This window comes from Cherax quadricarinatus, chromosome 5 (assembly GCF_038502225.1).
Source record: "Cherax quadricarinatus isolate ZL_2023a chromosome 5, ASM3850222v1, whole genome shotgun sequence".
NCBI lineage: Eukaryota > Metazoa > Arthropoda > Malacostraca > Decapoda > Parastacidae > Cherax > Cherax quadricarinatus.
In genome coordinates, this window is record NC_091296.1 from 68679272 (window position 1) to 68696125 (window position 16854).

Below are 16854 nucleotides of genomic sequence, written 5' to 3' on the forward strand. Positions count from 1 at the left end.
CATCATATCTCACATACTTATTTATCCTCTTTTTCTGAAAATAAATTTAAGTGTGAGGGGCTTGGACTTCCAACAAACATGTGTGGGCATGTTAGAGAGGAGCGAGTGGAGGCAAATAGTTTTTATGATTTGACGTGTTGTTGGAGTGTGAGACAAGTAACATTTATAAAGAGATTCATGGAAATCAGTTAGCCAGACTTGAGTCCTGGAGGTAGGAAGTACAGTGCCTGCACTCTGAAGGTGTGAAGATATGTTGCAGTTTTTGAACTGTAGTATCCCCATGCCCCTCGCAAGACAGTGATGGAGTGGGTGGTGATGAAAGTGTTTCTTCTTATTTGGGTCACCCTTCCTTGGTGGAAAATGGCCAATATGTTGATACTTAAGTATGGCTATGGCATTTATTTTCTGCTTCAACGACCATCTCCCACCAAGGTCAAGGTAAATAATCAAAGTAAAAATTAATTCTTTCTTAACCTTTCTTTCTCACCTTTTTCATACCTGACCAATTCACCTCAAATATATAAGTTCAAGTTTTTAGGAATTTTATTAGATATATCAGTACCAGTAATTCATACAAAGACAAATGTGCATTTTACTTACATTTATATTGTTTAGGTTATCATGAGACAAGTTACACATATCAGTTATGTCCAATGGTTCTGCTGGCCCCCTGGGCAGTGTGTATAACCCCTGAGAAGGAAGTTTACCTTTAATTAAATTATATTCATATCAATCATCACAGGTGTTGTCATTTTCTTCTACTGTACTTTGTAAAACATATTCAACATGATTTTTAGGTTTTCCAGATCTAATCTTATATCAGCCAGGTTTGGTACAAATGTAAACTCTTGTGTACAATAAACAATCAATAGCAGATCAAACAATGTGATTTAAATAGGCTACTGTATTTACCAATACACACTAGAACACTGCAAAGTTTTCCTCACAAATGTAAATTACAGTAACATTAACACACAAAAATACTGTAACTAAAACTTCTTGATGATTTATACTGTTTAAATTATAGCCCATGTACTGGTTTCTTAAATCTTTTTCAAAATACTTTTTATTCCAAAATAAACACTGCAGACATTCCAGGAACTAAAACAATAGTTCCTCTGTCCAATAATCACATCTCCATTCCTATACTATATTACACTTGCCTTCTATTATGAATTTATCACACAAAAAGTTGAAATTTACCCAATTTCTCAAATAATGAAAAATAATCAGGGAAGATTTGTTATGGATTACAGCATCCCAATAAGTGAATGAGACCTAGTATAAAATATAAATAGACTAGGGGTTGCAGGGAAGGTCTTACCCATCCTCAGGAATATCGGTAAAAATAAAATATTCCTGGTATTTTGAGGTTAATTTCAAGCTACTCCTGGTCTGGTAAAAAACTAAAATCATCTCTATTTCAGTACTATGTCTCATTCTAACAAATGATACTAGGAAAGAGCCAATAAAACCATCCTATGAAACACCTCAAAGTAACTATGTATTTGAAACCAAACATATATGCGAGTTTTGCTTTTCCCAACATTCACCACGTGAAACAGTTTTTCTTTTATAATGTGCACACTCACTGCGTAGACACATTCTCTCATATCTAGGCCAAAATTTACCACTCACAGCTTATCTGAGTAAGATGAGCTCATGATGTAGATCTACATGACGGACAGTCAAGGCTCACAATTTGTGTCATATTTTCAATGAGCACGCTGTAATCTTCATTTATCATGGCACAAACTTGGGGAAATACACAGTATACTATGGGCTCTTCTCTCTGCCTCACTGCCAGCTAATGAGCACTGCCATTATTTTTTTAAGGAAAAGCCTAGTCTCACTCTTAATGTAAACAAACTCCCAAGCTGCCAGCTCACCATTCTTACATGTTCCATGCCATACCATTATGAGACCTAAAAAAACTTGGTGTGTTTGGGGATCACAGGAAAGTAAACTATACTTTTTTCATTTCAATATACAAGATTTTTATTTACATGCCATTTTTATAAACATTATTAAGTATGATGTTAGAGGGTTACCTATACTATAGAGTATTATAATACTACAAATTAAGCAACTCAGGCTTGATTTTTTTGACTACTTACTGGCAACCTGCACATGTTTTTGTTGACTGCGACATGCAGGTTGGTAGGGTAGTAGTCCAACTGCTCACTGGTGCTATCAGGTTTGCAAAACCTCAAGTAGATCTGCAATGGAGAAATCTTTTACACTCCTGTATGCATAATTTTTTTCTCTCTCTCTTTGTATGTCTGTACCTTTCAGAATTACAGTGGAGCCCTGGTTTTCAAACTTAATCTGTTCCAGAAAGTTGGTCTAAAACTAAAATGTGCAAAAACTGAATTAATATTTCCCATAAGAAACAATGTACATACAATTAATCTGTTCCAGACACCCAAAAATATTCACAAAAAATTCATTTTTTAAAGAATATGACACTAATAACAACTCTAGGGCTTATTTATCTATCACAATTGATTTAACATGACATTATAAACAATTTAAATAACACAGAAACCTGATATACACTCTAGAATGAATAAAATATGTCATTATGTATGTGGAGTGGTGTTGTTGTTGGGTTTATAAGGGCCACTGAAAGCATCAGCTGTATCAGTAGTGGTGGTGGTGGTGGTGGCAGCATTGTCAGTGACCCTATATATGTACCTCAAACAATAATGGAGGAGTTAAGTTTCATGTCGTCATTTTTCTATCGCTTAAACGCTTACCTTACTTGCTACATTTTATTGCTATCTGGAGCTATAGCCTTTATCAACTCCTCCTGCTTTAGTATCGTACATATCGTAGAATCACTGAGGAAGGCACATTCTCCCCTCTCTCTCAGCCCTTTACCAAAGGGCTGGCACTAGGAACTTTCTTTGGGCCCATGGTAGCTTATTTCACAGTTACAATCAATAAAGAAGCACAAAAATTGTGAAATGTTTCGGATGAATGCTCACTCAAACCAGTCTGATACGTGCAATATCCGGAGCAAAATTTCACACAAAAAATGGTTCTAAAACTGAATCGTCTGATAACTGGAGTGTGCGACAATCAGGGTTCAACTCTACTTTAACATAACTGTGATACAAAAAAAGATCTACCTAGTAGAGCTTCACTTATACAGCAGGTTAGGTTCCAGGCTACAGTCATAAAGCGGAAATCGACGTAAAGTGGAACACCCTTTATTTCCACTTATAAATGCATATACTAAATGCTAGATATCAGGTTTACACTAACAATATATTAAGTCTGCAATAGAACTAGACATTAAAAAACAATAAAAGTAAGATACACACACAGTACACTTGTTACTTACCCTAAAATATTAATCTGAATGGGTGAGAGGCGAGTGACAGTGTAAAAGTTTTTCCATGTCAGCAATAAGTCACTTTGTCTGACTTTTTTGGGTTATCCTAGGTTCTATACACATATGCTGCTATATGTAACTGTATTTAATGGTTATCTCAGCCATCGACATACCTTGTCAGTAAGTTTATTCAGGTATATACAAATACAGTTATGTAGATTATCATACATAACAGCATATGTGCGGCAGCGGCAGCGGCAGCAATGGTATCCTACCAGCTCTTCTTTCTCAAAAAAACATCGCTCAACAAAACTTGTGATGGCCTAAAGTGAAAGTTCAACTACATGAACCCACGTAGACCACAACATGACCCAAGAATACTAAGAATGTATCCCAAATCTTGACAAAATTAGAAGATCTAAGGAAGACAGCCCTGCTAACCCAAACACTGCCTCCGCTGCCAGACAATCACTTAACCCAAGCTCCGAGAAAACAAGCCTTCTCCTCCATTGCTACACAGTATCTACTTCAGTGATACTATGAAAGGATATCGCAGAAGAAACAACACCAGTAATAAAAGAATAACAGCAAGGACCCTAGAACTCAACTTGTCTACCCAGCAGGACGCCAGTGTATCATCAACCCCCCTCACCGCCGCCACCCAAGGAACAACAACAACAACAACAAACATGGCTGACTCCCCCTCCAACTCCACTCCCTTCAAAGGATTCACCCATGATAACTCAGGTATGATTATTCCTGACAATATCAAGGACTACATCGTTGCTCTAGAAAATGAAATCAAAGATATCAAAGCAACACTCGAGCGACGAGAATCCAAGATAACCAACCTCAAGAATAAGATCCAAAACCTTGAAGAGAAGATTACATCGGGAAGTGTTGACACAGAAAATACTCTAAAAGCAGCTATAGCCAGTCACACTGAGCAAATAACAACAATAAATATGAAGGTTGAAGAAGCAATCAAGGACTGGAATCAGAACATGCACACTCGACTAAATGAATACCTTGATTTCCAAGACGACAAAACTGAACAAGATAAGTTGTCTGATGCAGTAATAATAAACAGTCCACACATTCCTAGTGACATAACACAAGCACAGTGCAAAGAAACTGCTATCAGGATAATACAGAACCACGTACAAGTCATCGTGCAAAACAATGAAATCAAAGAAACACGTTTGCTAGGAAAACCAGGAAGTAAACACAGTATAATGATCCGACTTCATTCATACGATAAAAGAAAGGACCTAATTAAATCAGCAATTACAATGAAAAATGGAGTGTACATAAATGAGTGTCTAACAAAAAAAACGTCAAAACCTTCTGTTCAGGCTGAGAAAACTTAAACAGGAAAACAAAATACATCAGTGTTTCACGCGAGATGGGAAAATACTAGTAAGGAAAACATCAACAGGACAACAATATACTATCTCAAATGAACACGATTTCTCTACCTTCCTTAGAAAAGCTGACATTTCTGTAACAGATTAGATAAGTGCCCTTAATACATATATACGTGTGGTGCATATAGTGTACGTTACTATTATATTGTACATTATTATTTTTATTATTTTTCATCACTAGCTAATGAAATACCTCCAATACTCTATACTTCTTTCTTACTGCTATTAATTGCTCATAATTTTAAATTACAAGTCAAATCTTACTCCAAATTAATAATATTCATTATTCTTACCTGTCCATTTAATTTTGTTTATCACTACTTGTTTTTTTAGTCACTTTTCATTGTGTATGCAATTAGTGTATATTCCAATTACTTTTTTGCAAGTACCAAAACTATCTTTTGCTAGCTAGTACCAACTACCTCATTTTTTTTACTTTTATTGTGCAATAAACTGCTCAATTTATTTAATATTACAAATCAGATCTTACTCCTAAACCAATATTATTTCATAGTGACCACCTGTCCATTTAACTTTGTTTACCATTACTTAATTTTAGTCCCTTATATATTTTCTCCTTTATTTTAGCTTTATATAACTACCCTAGTTTATACATTCACAATTGTTAAAATAATCAAGGTGCTATTCTCAGGTGCTAAAGTAGAATAAGTTCACAATTTTGCCATTATATTCCAAAGCTCATTTATTTGATTACCACTTTATTGTTCACCACAACTTACATTAGTCCCTTTTATATTATTATTTTATACTATAATTCTAACTTTAAAGAATTACCTTTATAGTACTACCTACTATCATATTCCCAAGCTCCATTATTTGATTATCACTTTATTTGTATTAGTCCCTTTTATATTGTCTCCTTTATTTTAGCTAAAAGAAGAAGGGAAGTAAAAAAAAAAAAAAAAAAAAAAAAAAAAAAACTACCTTAGCTCATTATTTTACATTTGTTAAATAATTCAGGTGCTATTTTTTAGCTTAAGACTATTTACTTTGTTTTATACTTAATTCTAACTATAGATTCACTACAAATCTTATGATTACAAGCATTGATCCTGATACCAACCTCTTATTTAATGACTTAAATGAATCAAACAGTTACTGTAATTACTACACTGCAGAACAATCAAAGGCACTTCTCAGTGCCAACAACAACATAACTATCTTTAACTACAATATCAGATCTTTAAGCAAGCATTACGATGACCTCATAGCATTACTAAATTCCTTACATGCCAATATGTCCATCATTACACTAACTGAAACCTGGCTAAAGCCTGATAGTACAGATGTCTATGCCATTCCTGGTTACACAGCCATACACAACTGTAGGCCAGACCAACAAGGGGGTGGCACAGCCATATACTACTCAGACCAACTAGAATGTATCACTAATACTTGCACAAGGGATGAACATGGGGAATATATAATAGCCAAATTCAAATCCAAATACCTACAAAAACCTCTCACATTGATAAACATTTACAGAGTTCCACAGTCAAACATTAGCCAATTTAGTCAAAACCTAGGAAGTATGATAACTGATGCACGCATGAACAAAGATCACTTACTACTCTCAGGTGACTTCAATATAAATCTCCTGCAAGACCAGGACCCACACGTTACTGAATTCACAAACACAATGAGTAACTGTATGTTGCTACCAACAGTAACAAAACCTACAAGAGTTACAGAGACTAGTGTTTCCCTACTTGACCACATCTGGACCAACACCATATCCCCTTTAAAATCAGGCATAATTACAGATAATACCACAGACCACTACCCTACTTTTCTCATAACAACTCTTGGTAAATTACCCCAAGACACTACTAAAGTCACCTTCAGACTTCACAATGAGGCAGCCATTAATAACTTCACAACAGCAGTAGCAAACATTGACTGGTACACTGAGCTAGAAATCTATACAGATATTGACGAATGTATTAATAATTTTCTAAAAAAGACCCAATACCTCTATAACAAGCACTGCCCTAAAAAAACTAAACAGATGACAGCTAAGAGACTGAACAGTCCCTGGTTAACACCCAGCATTCTCAAATCCATAAATACAAAACACCAATATGAAAAACAGTACAGAATGGGTCACATAACCAGAGACCAAACAAAACGTTACTCGTCAATCCTAACCAGCCTGATAAGAAGGGCAAAAAAATTGTATTATGAGAACAGATTATCCAACTTACGAGGTGATATAAAAAAGACCTGGAAAACCCTATCAGAAATTCTAGGAACAAAAAAGATATCACGAAATAGCGAAATAAAATTAGCAAAATCAGATGAACCCCAACTCCCACCAACAGAAACAGCAGACTCAATGACTTCTTCTCCACTATAGGACAAAACCTTGCCAATAAAATCCCAAGCTCAGATACCCCACCAAATGACTACCTCACTGGCAACTACCCGAACACACTGTTCCTAGCTCCGACTAACCCATACGAAGTCTCCCTTATTATCAACACGCTAAAAAACAAGGCAGGAGATTTAAATACCTTACCACCCTTTATATACAAAAAAGTGTCACAAGTGCTATCACCAATCATTGCAACACTCTTTAACAAATCCATTGAATCCTCCACCTTCCCTACAGTACTCAAAATAGCAAGGGTCACCCCGATCCACAAAGGAGGAGACCAAACAGAGTTGAATAACTATAGGCCAATATCCAACTTACACCCTCTCTCAAAAATCTTCGAAAAATTAATTCATAAACGAATCTACTCCTACCTTATCTCCCAAAACATACTCAACCCCTGCCAATTTGGATTCAGGCCAAATAAAAATACTAATGATGCTATTATACACATGCTAGAACATATATACACTGCAATAGAGAAAAAAGAAGTCCCACTGGGAATCTTCATTGACTTACGTAAAGCTTTTGATACAGTTAACCATGACTTGCTCCACGTAAAATTGTCACACTATGGTATAAGAGGGCACTCCCTCAACTACCTCAAGTCATACCTCAGCAACAGAAGCCAATATGTGTATGCAAATGGGGCAAACTCTTCTGCACAACCAATTACAGTTGGTGTCCCACAGGGAAGTGTCCTTGGCCCTCTTCTCTTTCTCCTATACATAAATGACCTACCAAATGCTTCGCAATTACTCAAACCCACACTATTTGCAGATGACACTACATACGTCTTCTCCCACCCGAGCCCAGTCACGCTAGCCAATACTGTAAATACCGAATTACAGAAAATATCTACCTGGATGAGGACTAACAAACTTACACTAAACATTGACAAAACCTACTTCATTCAGTTTGGTAACAGAGCTACAGATGTCCCTCTTAACATAATGATAAACGGATCACCTATCACAAAGCTAACAGAGGGAAAATTCTTAGGAATCCACCTTGATAATAGACTCAAATTTCATACACATATACAACAAATTTCTAAGAAAATTTCCAAGACTGTAGGCATACTATCGAAGATACGGTACTATGCTCCACAGTCAGCCCTCCTGGCCCTATATCACTCTCTTATTTACCCCTATCTCACCTATGGAATTTGTGCATGGGGCTCAACAACAAGTAACCATCTCAGACCACTAATTACCCAACAAAAGGCTGCAGTTAGAATGATAACAAATTCTCACTATAGGCAGCACACTCCACCAATATTCAATACACTAAACCTATTCACCATACAAAACATTCATACTTATTACTGCACCTATTACATACATAGAACACTTAACTCTGATATTAACCCTCCCCTCAAACATCTCCTTGCCAACCTCAACAGAACACATGACCATAACACAAGGCACAGATCACTCTTTGATGTTCCTCGTGTCCATCTCACACTATGCAAAAACTCAATGCACATAAAAGGCCCTAAAATCTGGAACTCATTACCTGTAAATATAAAAGAAACACTACCTGTTTATAAATTCAAGTCCCTTCTCAAAGATCACTTACTCACCCAAAACCAAATAAATACTGAATAACTGAACCTTATAAATTGTATATCTTAAATGTTTCTCACAATTATATCACATAAATGTTAAACCTAAAACCCAATCTAACTTTATTATTTTTTAAATACACTACCTAACAGAATACTCCATTCTACTGAATGTACAACAATGCATACAACCATATGACCTGTCTTTGTAATACTCACTTGTGCTTTATAGTAATCTGTATACATTAAAGTTTTATCACTGATGTCATCATTGCTTAGTTCATCTTAAGTTAATTTTAAGCCAGCCCGTAATGCTATGCATAGTATAAGTGGCTTTGGCATGCTGCTCTTATCTGTATTTTTTGTACCTCTGTATGTGTGCTCAAATTTTTAAATAAATAAATAAATAAATAAATAAATAAGAATCTAAGATAACATAAAAAAGTCAGTTCACTAAATTTAATCATTTCTAACTTGGTACTTAAAGTAAGAGGCTTACAATTCTTCTTTTTATCACAACTAAGATTAGATGCCATCATCAACGAGAGCCAACTAGTTAACAAAATAGTAAACAAGAGAGAACGAGATACACGGAGTTCAGACAATGTAAAAACACAAACTGAACAGGTAGTGGGCAATCACTCGGTCAGGCGAAATAAACGCGCATTAATACGTGTCTAATTTTAGTTCATTCATGTACGTTTGAAAGAGCTTGTGAAACTTTTACCTCAATAGTTTTTTATTATAATAATAATAACCTCACAATACAAATAGTCTCTCTCCTCACTTAATGACATACTCATTTACCGACAACTCGGACTTATGACAGACTCTCTGACCAGTATGCATACCTAAATAATGTATATTAGAGCTTATTTCCTCTATTCTGTTTATTTCAATATACAGTACACTACTGTACAGTGGACCCTTGAATTTCATGATTAATCCATTCCAGAGAGCTTGCCGAAATTCAAAATTCATGATTTTCATAACCATTTTCCCCATAAGAAGTAATGTAAATCAAATTAATCTGTTCCAGACACCCAAAAGTATTAAAAAAAAAAATTATTTTTACATTAAATGTACATTTATCTACACAGAAAACAATGAGACATGAACAAAACAATAATAACTTGACACTTACCTTTATTGAAGAGTTGTTGATGTGTGGAAGATGGGAGGGGAGAGGATGGAAGAGTTACTACTGTTTGGAGGGGCATCCCCTTCCATAAAGACTTCAGGTACCAAGTGCTTTTCTGGGGTTGCTTCCCTTCTTTGTGTTTTAATGCCACTAGGACCAGCTTGTAAGTCACTGGACCCCTGTCGCTCAAAAATTTGTTCCAGAAAGGTCTGTTTCTGGCATTTCTTTAAAATTTGCCTAAAATGTGACAAGACACTGACATTGAACATATCGCATACATGGCCTGCAACAGCTTTGTCAGGGTGAAGTTCCTCCACAACTCTTTCCATCCTAGTCTACATTGCACACGTCTTAATCTCTGAAGAAAGCAACTTCTTCCCTCTCTCTTCCTCCTCCTCTAAAGCAATTTCCTGAGCTGTGGTCTGTTGCTGTTGCAGATTAAGGTCTAGCAGCTCTTCAGTGGTTAGCTCTTCATTGTGGTCCTCCACCAACTCTTCCACATCCTCGCCACTAACCTCCAACCCCAATGACTTCCCCAATGCCACAATAAATTCCACAACTGACATAGGGTTGTCAGGGTAAGCCTCAAACCCTTCAAAATCTTTGTCGAGGACACATTCTGGCCACAATTTTCTCCAAGCAGAATTCATCATCCTGGAAGTAACTCCTTGCCAAGCCTTACCTATAAGGTATATGCAATAGAGGATATTGAAGTGATCTTTCCAGAACTCTCTTAGGGTCAATTCAGAGTCCAAGGTTATGTTAAAGCACCTTTGAAACATTGCTTTGGTGTAGTTTTTTTTTTTAAGTTTGAAATGATCTGCTGGTCCATGGGCTCAAGGAAATTAACCCTTTGACTGTCGCGGCCGTATATATACGTCTTACGAGGTACCGTGTTTGACGTATATATACTCATAAATTCTAGCGGCTTCAAATCTAGCAGGAGAAAGCTGGTAGGCCCACATGTGAGAGAATGGGTCTGTGTGATCAGTGTGCACCATATAAAAAAAATCCTGGAGCACGCAGTGCATAATGAGAAAAAAAAAACTCCGACCGATTTTTTTAATTAAAATGCCGACTTTGTGGTCTATTTTCGTATAGTATTTATGATTGTATTCTCGTTTTCTTGGTCTCATTTGATAGAATGGAAAACATATTATAGAAATAGAGGTGATTTTGATTGATTTTACTATAAAAAGAACCTAGAAATGGAGCTCAAAGTAGGGGAAATGTTTGATTTTTGCCAATGTTCAAAAGTAAACAAATGATGCCATTGTCCAATAAATGTCCAACTAGCCATTCTAATATGCAGTCATGAATGGGTTGATGTATTTATACAATTATTACAGTATTGCAGTAGTCTGCATAATAGTAAGTCTTCTATTTTTTGTTTGAATAAAAATTCAAAATAGAAAGCAAGAGTAATATCAGAGGGGCCTGGAGACATGACTGATGAGCAAAGAAAATGTTATTTTAGAGCCAGGAATGTCTGCATTGTTCATTCTGGACCTTATTTTGAAATTGTCATATTTTTTAGTTTTCGTAAAATCGGCCAAATTGCAAATTTCTGACCACATTATTAGGTAGTTGACATCGGTAAATAGGCAGTTTCTTGTACTCAATCAATAGAAAAAATGGAGTTCTAAAGAAATAGCTATGAGTTTGGGCGACTGGAACAATGGAATTAGCCGAAAATAGGGCTCAAAGTGGGCGAAATCGCCGATTTGTAAACAGCGTCGAGGTTGCTAACTTCGCGAGAGCATAATTCCGTCAGTTTTCCATCAAATTTCGTTTTTTTGGTGTCATTACAATCGGGAAAAGATTCTCTATCATTTCATAAGAAAAAATAATTTTTTTTTTTTTTAAATTTTGCGACACCAGGAGACACCTCAGGATTGGGGGTTGCGACAGTCAAAGGGTTAAACTCCACCATTTGCTCTTCCAAGTCTGGAGGATGAGCAGGAGCAATGTCCATTACCAGGAGGTGTTTCATACGACCACTGATTTCTAAGCGAAATCACGAAAATCAAGCCAATACTATTTTGACAAAAGAAGTTGCAGTTTTCCAAAATTCACAATACAAGGGTCCACTGTATAAATAGTTAAAAGTATACCAGAAATATTATAAATGGTGCAAAGGTGACATTAACCCGTAAACAGTCCAAATGTATATATACGTTCACTACCCCAGTGCCCCGAATATTTTGAAAAATAATTTTTTTTTTATAGAAAAAAAAGAGCACATTTTTTAAAGTGTTATAGGATAAAAAAAAAATTTTAGGGTCAGTACTTACCGAGATATGAGGGCGTGAAGTTCGCACTTGGTGATCACCTGACGGCAACATGGAGCGCTGCCGCTTGCAGAAACTCTGCATATTTACCGTTTTTTCCATTTTTTATTTTTACTTTGCTTGGTTTTCATGATATGATTCTTATGTTTTACAGTAATTCTTTTGATTTCAATGTTAATTGTTGCTTATACACCAATAATATATACAAAATTATTATCATATTGTCACAGACACACATGTACACACCGACAGGTGATTTTGCACACCTGGCTGAATCACACATTATCTACAACTATATACAAGTATTTACATGTCCCACTTATGTTTCTAAAACTCCACGATTGTATGATACTCCATGAAGCATGGATTCATACAGTGCCACTCCACACTGGTTACAAATGTATCGTGTGTCCTTCCACTGCTGGGGTCATTTTGTGGTGGTAGCACACACAACACACTTTTTCTGGGAATGCTTCTTCTTTGGGGTAGGTGGTATTGGTACCAAGTAGTAACAGTTAGGGATGATTCGGTCTGGCACTTCCCCACTGGCTGTTGTGGTTGGGGAACAGGTTGTGGTGTGACAGGTCGCTGTTGAGGGGCAGGTACAGGTGTGGTACCATACCTTTGTGCTATCTGTTTTACAACATTCAAGGAGAATTCTGCAAAACGTTGTCATTTTCCAGTCTTTAATTTGTACATACAGTGGACCCCCGCATAACGATATTATTTCAATCCAGAAGTCTGTTTGGGTGCCGTTATAGACCGAATTTGTTCCCATAAGAGATATTGTGAAGTAGATTAGTCCGTTTCAGACCCCCAAAAATACACCTACAAAAGCACTTACAAAAATACACTTACATAATTGGTCGCGTTGGGAGCTGATCGTTATGCGGGGGTCCACTGTATTGGATGCATTGAGCACTGCAATGTCTACAAGGTGAAAAAACAGTTTTATACACCACTTGCGACTCCTACGCACACAGTCAACAAACCCAAATGATGGAACCATACCTTGGCCCTTGCCGAGGTATGGTTCCATCATTTTTCGAACATCACCAGAAATTCCCAACATGCGCCTGGTATCATTGAGTGTGTTTTTCCCGGTATATACAATCACATACAACACAAGACCACTCTCACAGTCACACATAACAAAGAGTTTTATACCAAAGCGATGACGTTTGCTCGGTATATATTGTTTGAATGACAAACGTCCCTTGAACAGAATCAAGGACTCGTCAACAACATTGTTCTTGAAGGGATAAAAGTAGGCACTGAATTTCTGCTTCATATAGATAAACACTTCCCGGATTTTGTATAGAAGGTCATTTCTGTTGGGCCTATTCCTGTCTGAGAAGTGCAGCATTCGTAGCAACAGAATGAATCTGTTGCAGGGAAGGAGGATATGGAAGACAGGAGCACTGATATAGTAGTCTGTGGCCCAGTAGTTATGTATATTGTTCTTATAGGTATGTGGCATAAGCATGACAGTGGCAAGGAATAAATACATTTCATCCACTGTTGCATCTTTCCATCTGCGCAGCCGTGATGATTCCCCAACCTCTGGTGTATTGTCCATGATATAGCGGCAATAATTGTTCGTCTGGGTCACTATCAAGTTCATTATAGGCTCGTCAAAGTATAACTGGAAAAAGTCTAACTCTGTAGACTCATTCATTACGGGACATTCTGGCAGGATGCCACTTCCACTCACATCAAAATCAAAAGGCTCTGGCACGAATATACTTTGTGTCCAGTTCCACTCTCGGTCACATGGTGCAGGGTGGACCTCTGGCATGGGGCATGGGGGAGCAGGAGGGGGGGACAGGAGTGGAGGCAGCACATGGTTGAGGGGATGCCGGGCGGTCCTTTGTCTGTCCACCCACTGCGCCATGTGGTCCAGGCACCGTGCCACCCACCACTATTTCCTCCATCCCCCCATATTCACCTTCATGATCACTTTCACTATCAGTGGCAGGGGTTTTGGATCGTGACCTGCCACGCCCTTGCCGCCGACTGCAAATGGCACACTGCCTGAATGTAGGTAATGACGCCTAAAAGTATGCTTTGCTGGTGAATAATGATCACTGTCACTAGACGAATCCTCTAATAGCATAAAATCAATCTCATCTTCACTTATATCACTTTCACCATCACTAAAACACTGGAAAAATGATAGTTTCCTCTTGCGTAGTTGCCTATGTGTAACACTCGCCACTCCAGAGGTGCTTGGTCGAGGGTCTTGTGTGGCCATACTGGCCACCCCAGAAGTGCTTAGCCCAGGGTCTAGTGTGGCCACACTGGCCACCCCAGAAGTGCTTGGCTTAGGATCTGGTGTGGCCACACTGGCCACCCCAGGGGTGATGGGCTGAGGGTCATCCGGGTTATCGTCTATATTTTCACTATTTCCTTGATTATTAGTAGCCACAGCTGTGTCAAATCCACTAAAGTGACCTTCCATGTCACTTTCCTCGAATAATAGAGTGCTAATATGACATAAAACAGATCCTGCAGCACACTGTGCATAATGAGAGAAAAAAAATGAAATCATGATTTTTCGATTAAAACAGCAACTTTGCAGTGTTTTTTCGTATGTTTTTTATAGTTGTATTTGCGATTTCTTGGTCTCATTTAATAGAATGGAAGACATATTACAGAAATAGAGATGATTTTGATTGGTTTTAGCATTGGAAATGGCTTGAAACTGAGCTCAAAGTAGCGGAAATGTTAATTTTTTGCCGATATTCAAGAGTAAACAAACGACCTCACACGTCTAATACACATCAGCTGGTGGGTCTAATATACATTCACAAATATGGTGATGATATTTATACAATTATTACAGTATTGCATAACAGTAAATCTTCTATTTTTTGGTGTGAATAAAAATTCATTATGTGAATAAAAAATCAAAATGGAATTTATTTGTAAAGCCTCAAAACATAACTAATGAACAGAGGAAATGTTAGTTTAGTGCCAGGAATGCCTACATTGTTCATTCTGGACCCTATTTTGAAATTGGAATATTTTGAACTTTGTGTTAAATTGGCCAAATTAACAATTTCCGATCACTTTATTTTGTAGTTGAAACAGTTGACTTGGCGATTTCTTGTGCTCAATCGATAGAATAGAAGTAATACTAGTGAAATAGCTAAGAATTTGGTTGATTGGAATAATGTAATTGGCCTAAAATGGGAGTCAAAGTCGGCAAAATCGCCGATTCGTAAATATCGCTGACACATCAAAATTCGCGAGAGCATAATTTCGTCAATTTTCCACCAATTTTCGTACTTTTTGTTTTATTACCTTCACAAAAAGATTCTCTACGATTTCATAAGAAAAAATAACAAATTTTTTTTTTTAAATATCTTGGACACTGGTGCGTGACTCCAGATTTGGGCCTTGGACCCTGAAAGGGTTAACACAAAGTTCAAAATATTCCAATTTCAAAATAGGGTCCAGAATGAACAATGTAGGCATTCCTGGCACTAAACTAACATTTCCTCTGTTCATTAGTTATGTTTTGAGGCTTTACAAATAAATTCCATTTTGATTTTTTATTCACATAATGAATTTTTATTCACACCAAAAAATAGAAGATTTACTGTTATGCAATACTGTAATAATTGTATAAATATCATCACCATATTTGTGAATGTATATTAGACCCACCAGCTGACGTGTATTAGACGTGTGAGGTCGTTTGTTTACTCTTGAATATCGGCAAAAATTTAACATTTCCGCTACTTTGAGCTCAGTTTCAAGCCATTTCCAGTGCTAAAACCAATCAAAATCATCTCTATTTCTGTAATATGTCTTCCATTCTATCAAATGAGACCAAGAAATCGCAAATACAACTATAAAAAACATACAAAAAAACAATGCAAAGTTGCTGTTTTAATCAAAAAATCATGATTTCATTTTTTTCTCTCATTATACAGTGTGCTGCAGGATCTGTTTTATGTGGTGCACACATACCACATAGATGTATTCTCTCATATCTAGGCCCAAATGTACCACTCACAGTTTATCAGAGTGAGCTGAGCTCATGGCGTAGATCTACGGTTTGGACCCTGAACGTAAAGCCGTAGATCTACGGGACGGACCCTGAAAGGGTTAACGATCACCTCCAAATGCGACCAATTATGTAAGTGTATTTATGTAAGTGCGTTTGTACGTGTATGTTTGGGGGTCTGAAATGGACTAATCTACTTCACAATATTCCTTATGGGAAAAAATTCGGTCAGTACTGGCACCTGAACATACTACTGGAATGAAAAAAGTTCGTTAACTGGGGGTCCACTGTATATACGTTTGGACCGTTTATGGGTTAAAACAATATCAAAGATGGCTGACACAAACCCACTATGATTATAGTATGCTCCTCACTTGGTGACGAATTCATTTACTGACGAGGTCTCAGGAAAGGAACTCCGTCTTTAACCCTTTGACTGTTTCAGGCCCCTCTCTGAAACTGTCATTCTATGTCGCTCAATTTTTGAAAAAAAAAAAAAAAAAATTTCTTATGAAATGATAGAGAATCTTTTCCCGATGGTAATGACACCAAAAGTTCGAAATTTGGTCGAAAACTCATGGAATTATACTCCCACGAAGTTAGCTGTCTCGGCGACATATGCGTATCGGCGATTTCGCCGACTTTGAGCCCTATTTTCAGCCAATTCCATTGTTCCAG

The 16854-nt window shown here is 37.0% G+C and overlaps 1 protein-coding gene across 6 annotated transcripts in view; it reads right to left on the reverse strand.

Moving 5' to 3' along the window:
- The window catches only part of LOC128705274 (E3 SUMO-protein ligase PIAS2-like), a 102914-nt gene that overhangs the window by 61909 nt on the left and 24151 nt on the right, over positions 1–16854 (reverse strand). For all 6 annotated transcript variants that reach the window (XM_070103731.1, XM_070103730.1, XM_070103750.1 and 3 more), the window contains exons 4-5: positions 2118–2219; positions 601–690 (exon numbers count right to left, since the gene is read on the reverse strand). In XM_070103731.1, coding sequence (XP_069959832.1) covers positions 601–690; positions 2118–2219 — 192 coding nt within the window. The remainder of the gene's footprint in view (positions 1–600; positions 691–2117; positions 2220–16854) is intronic.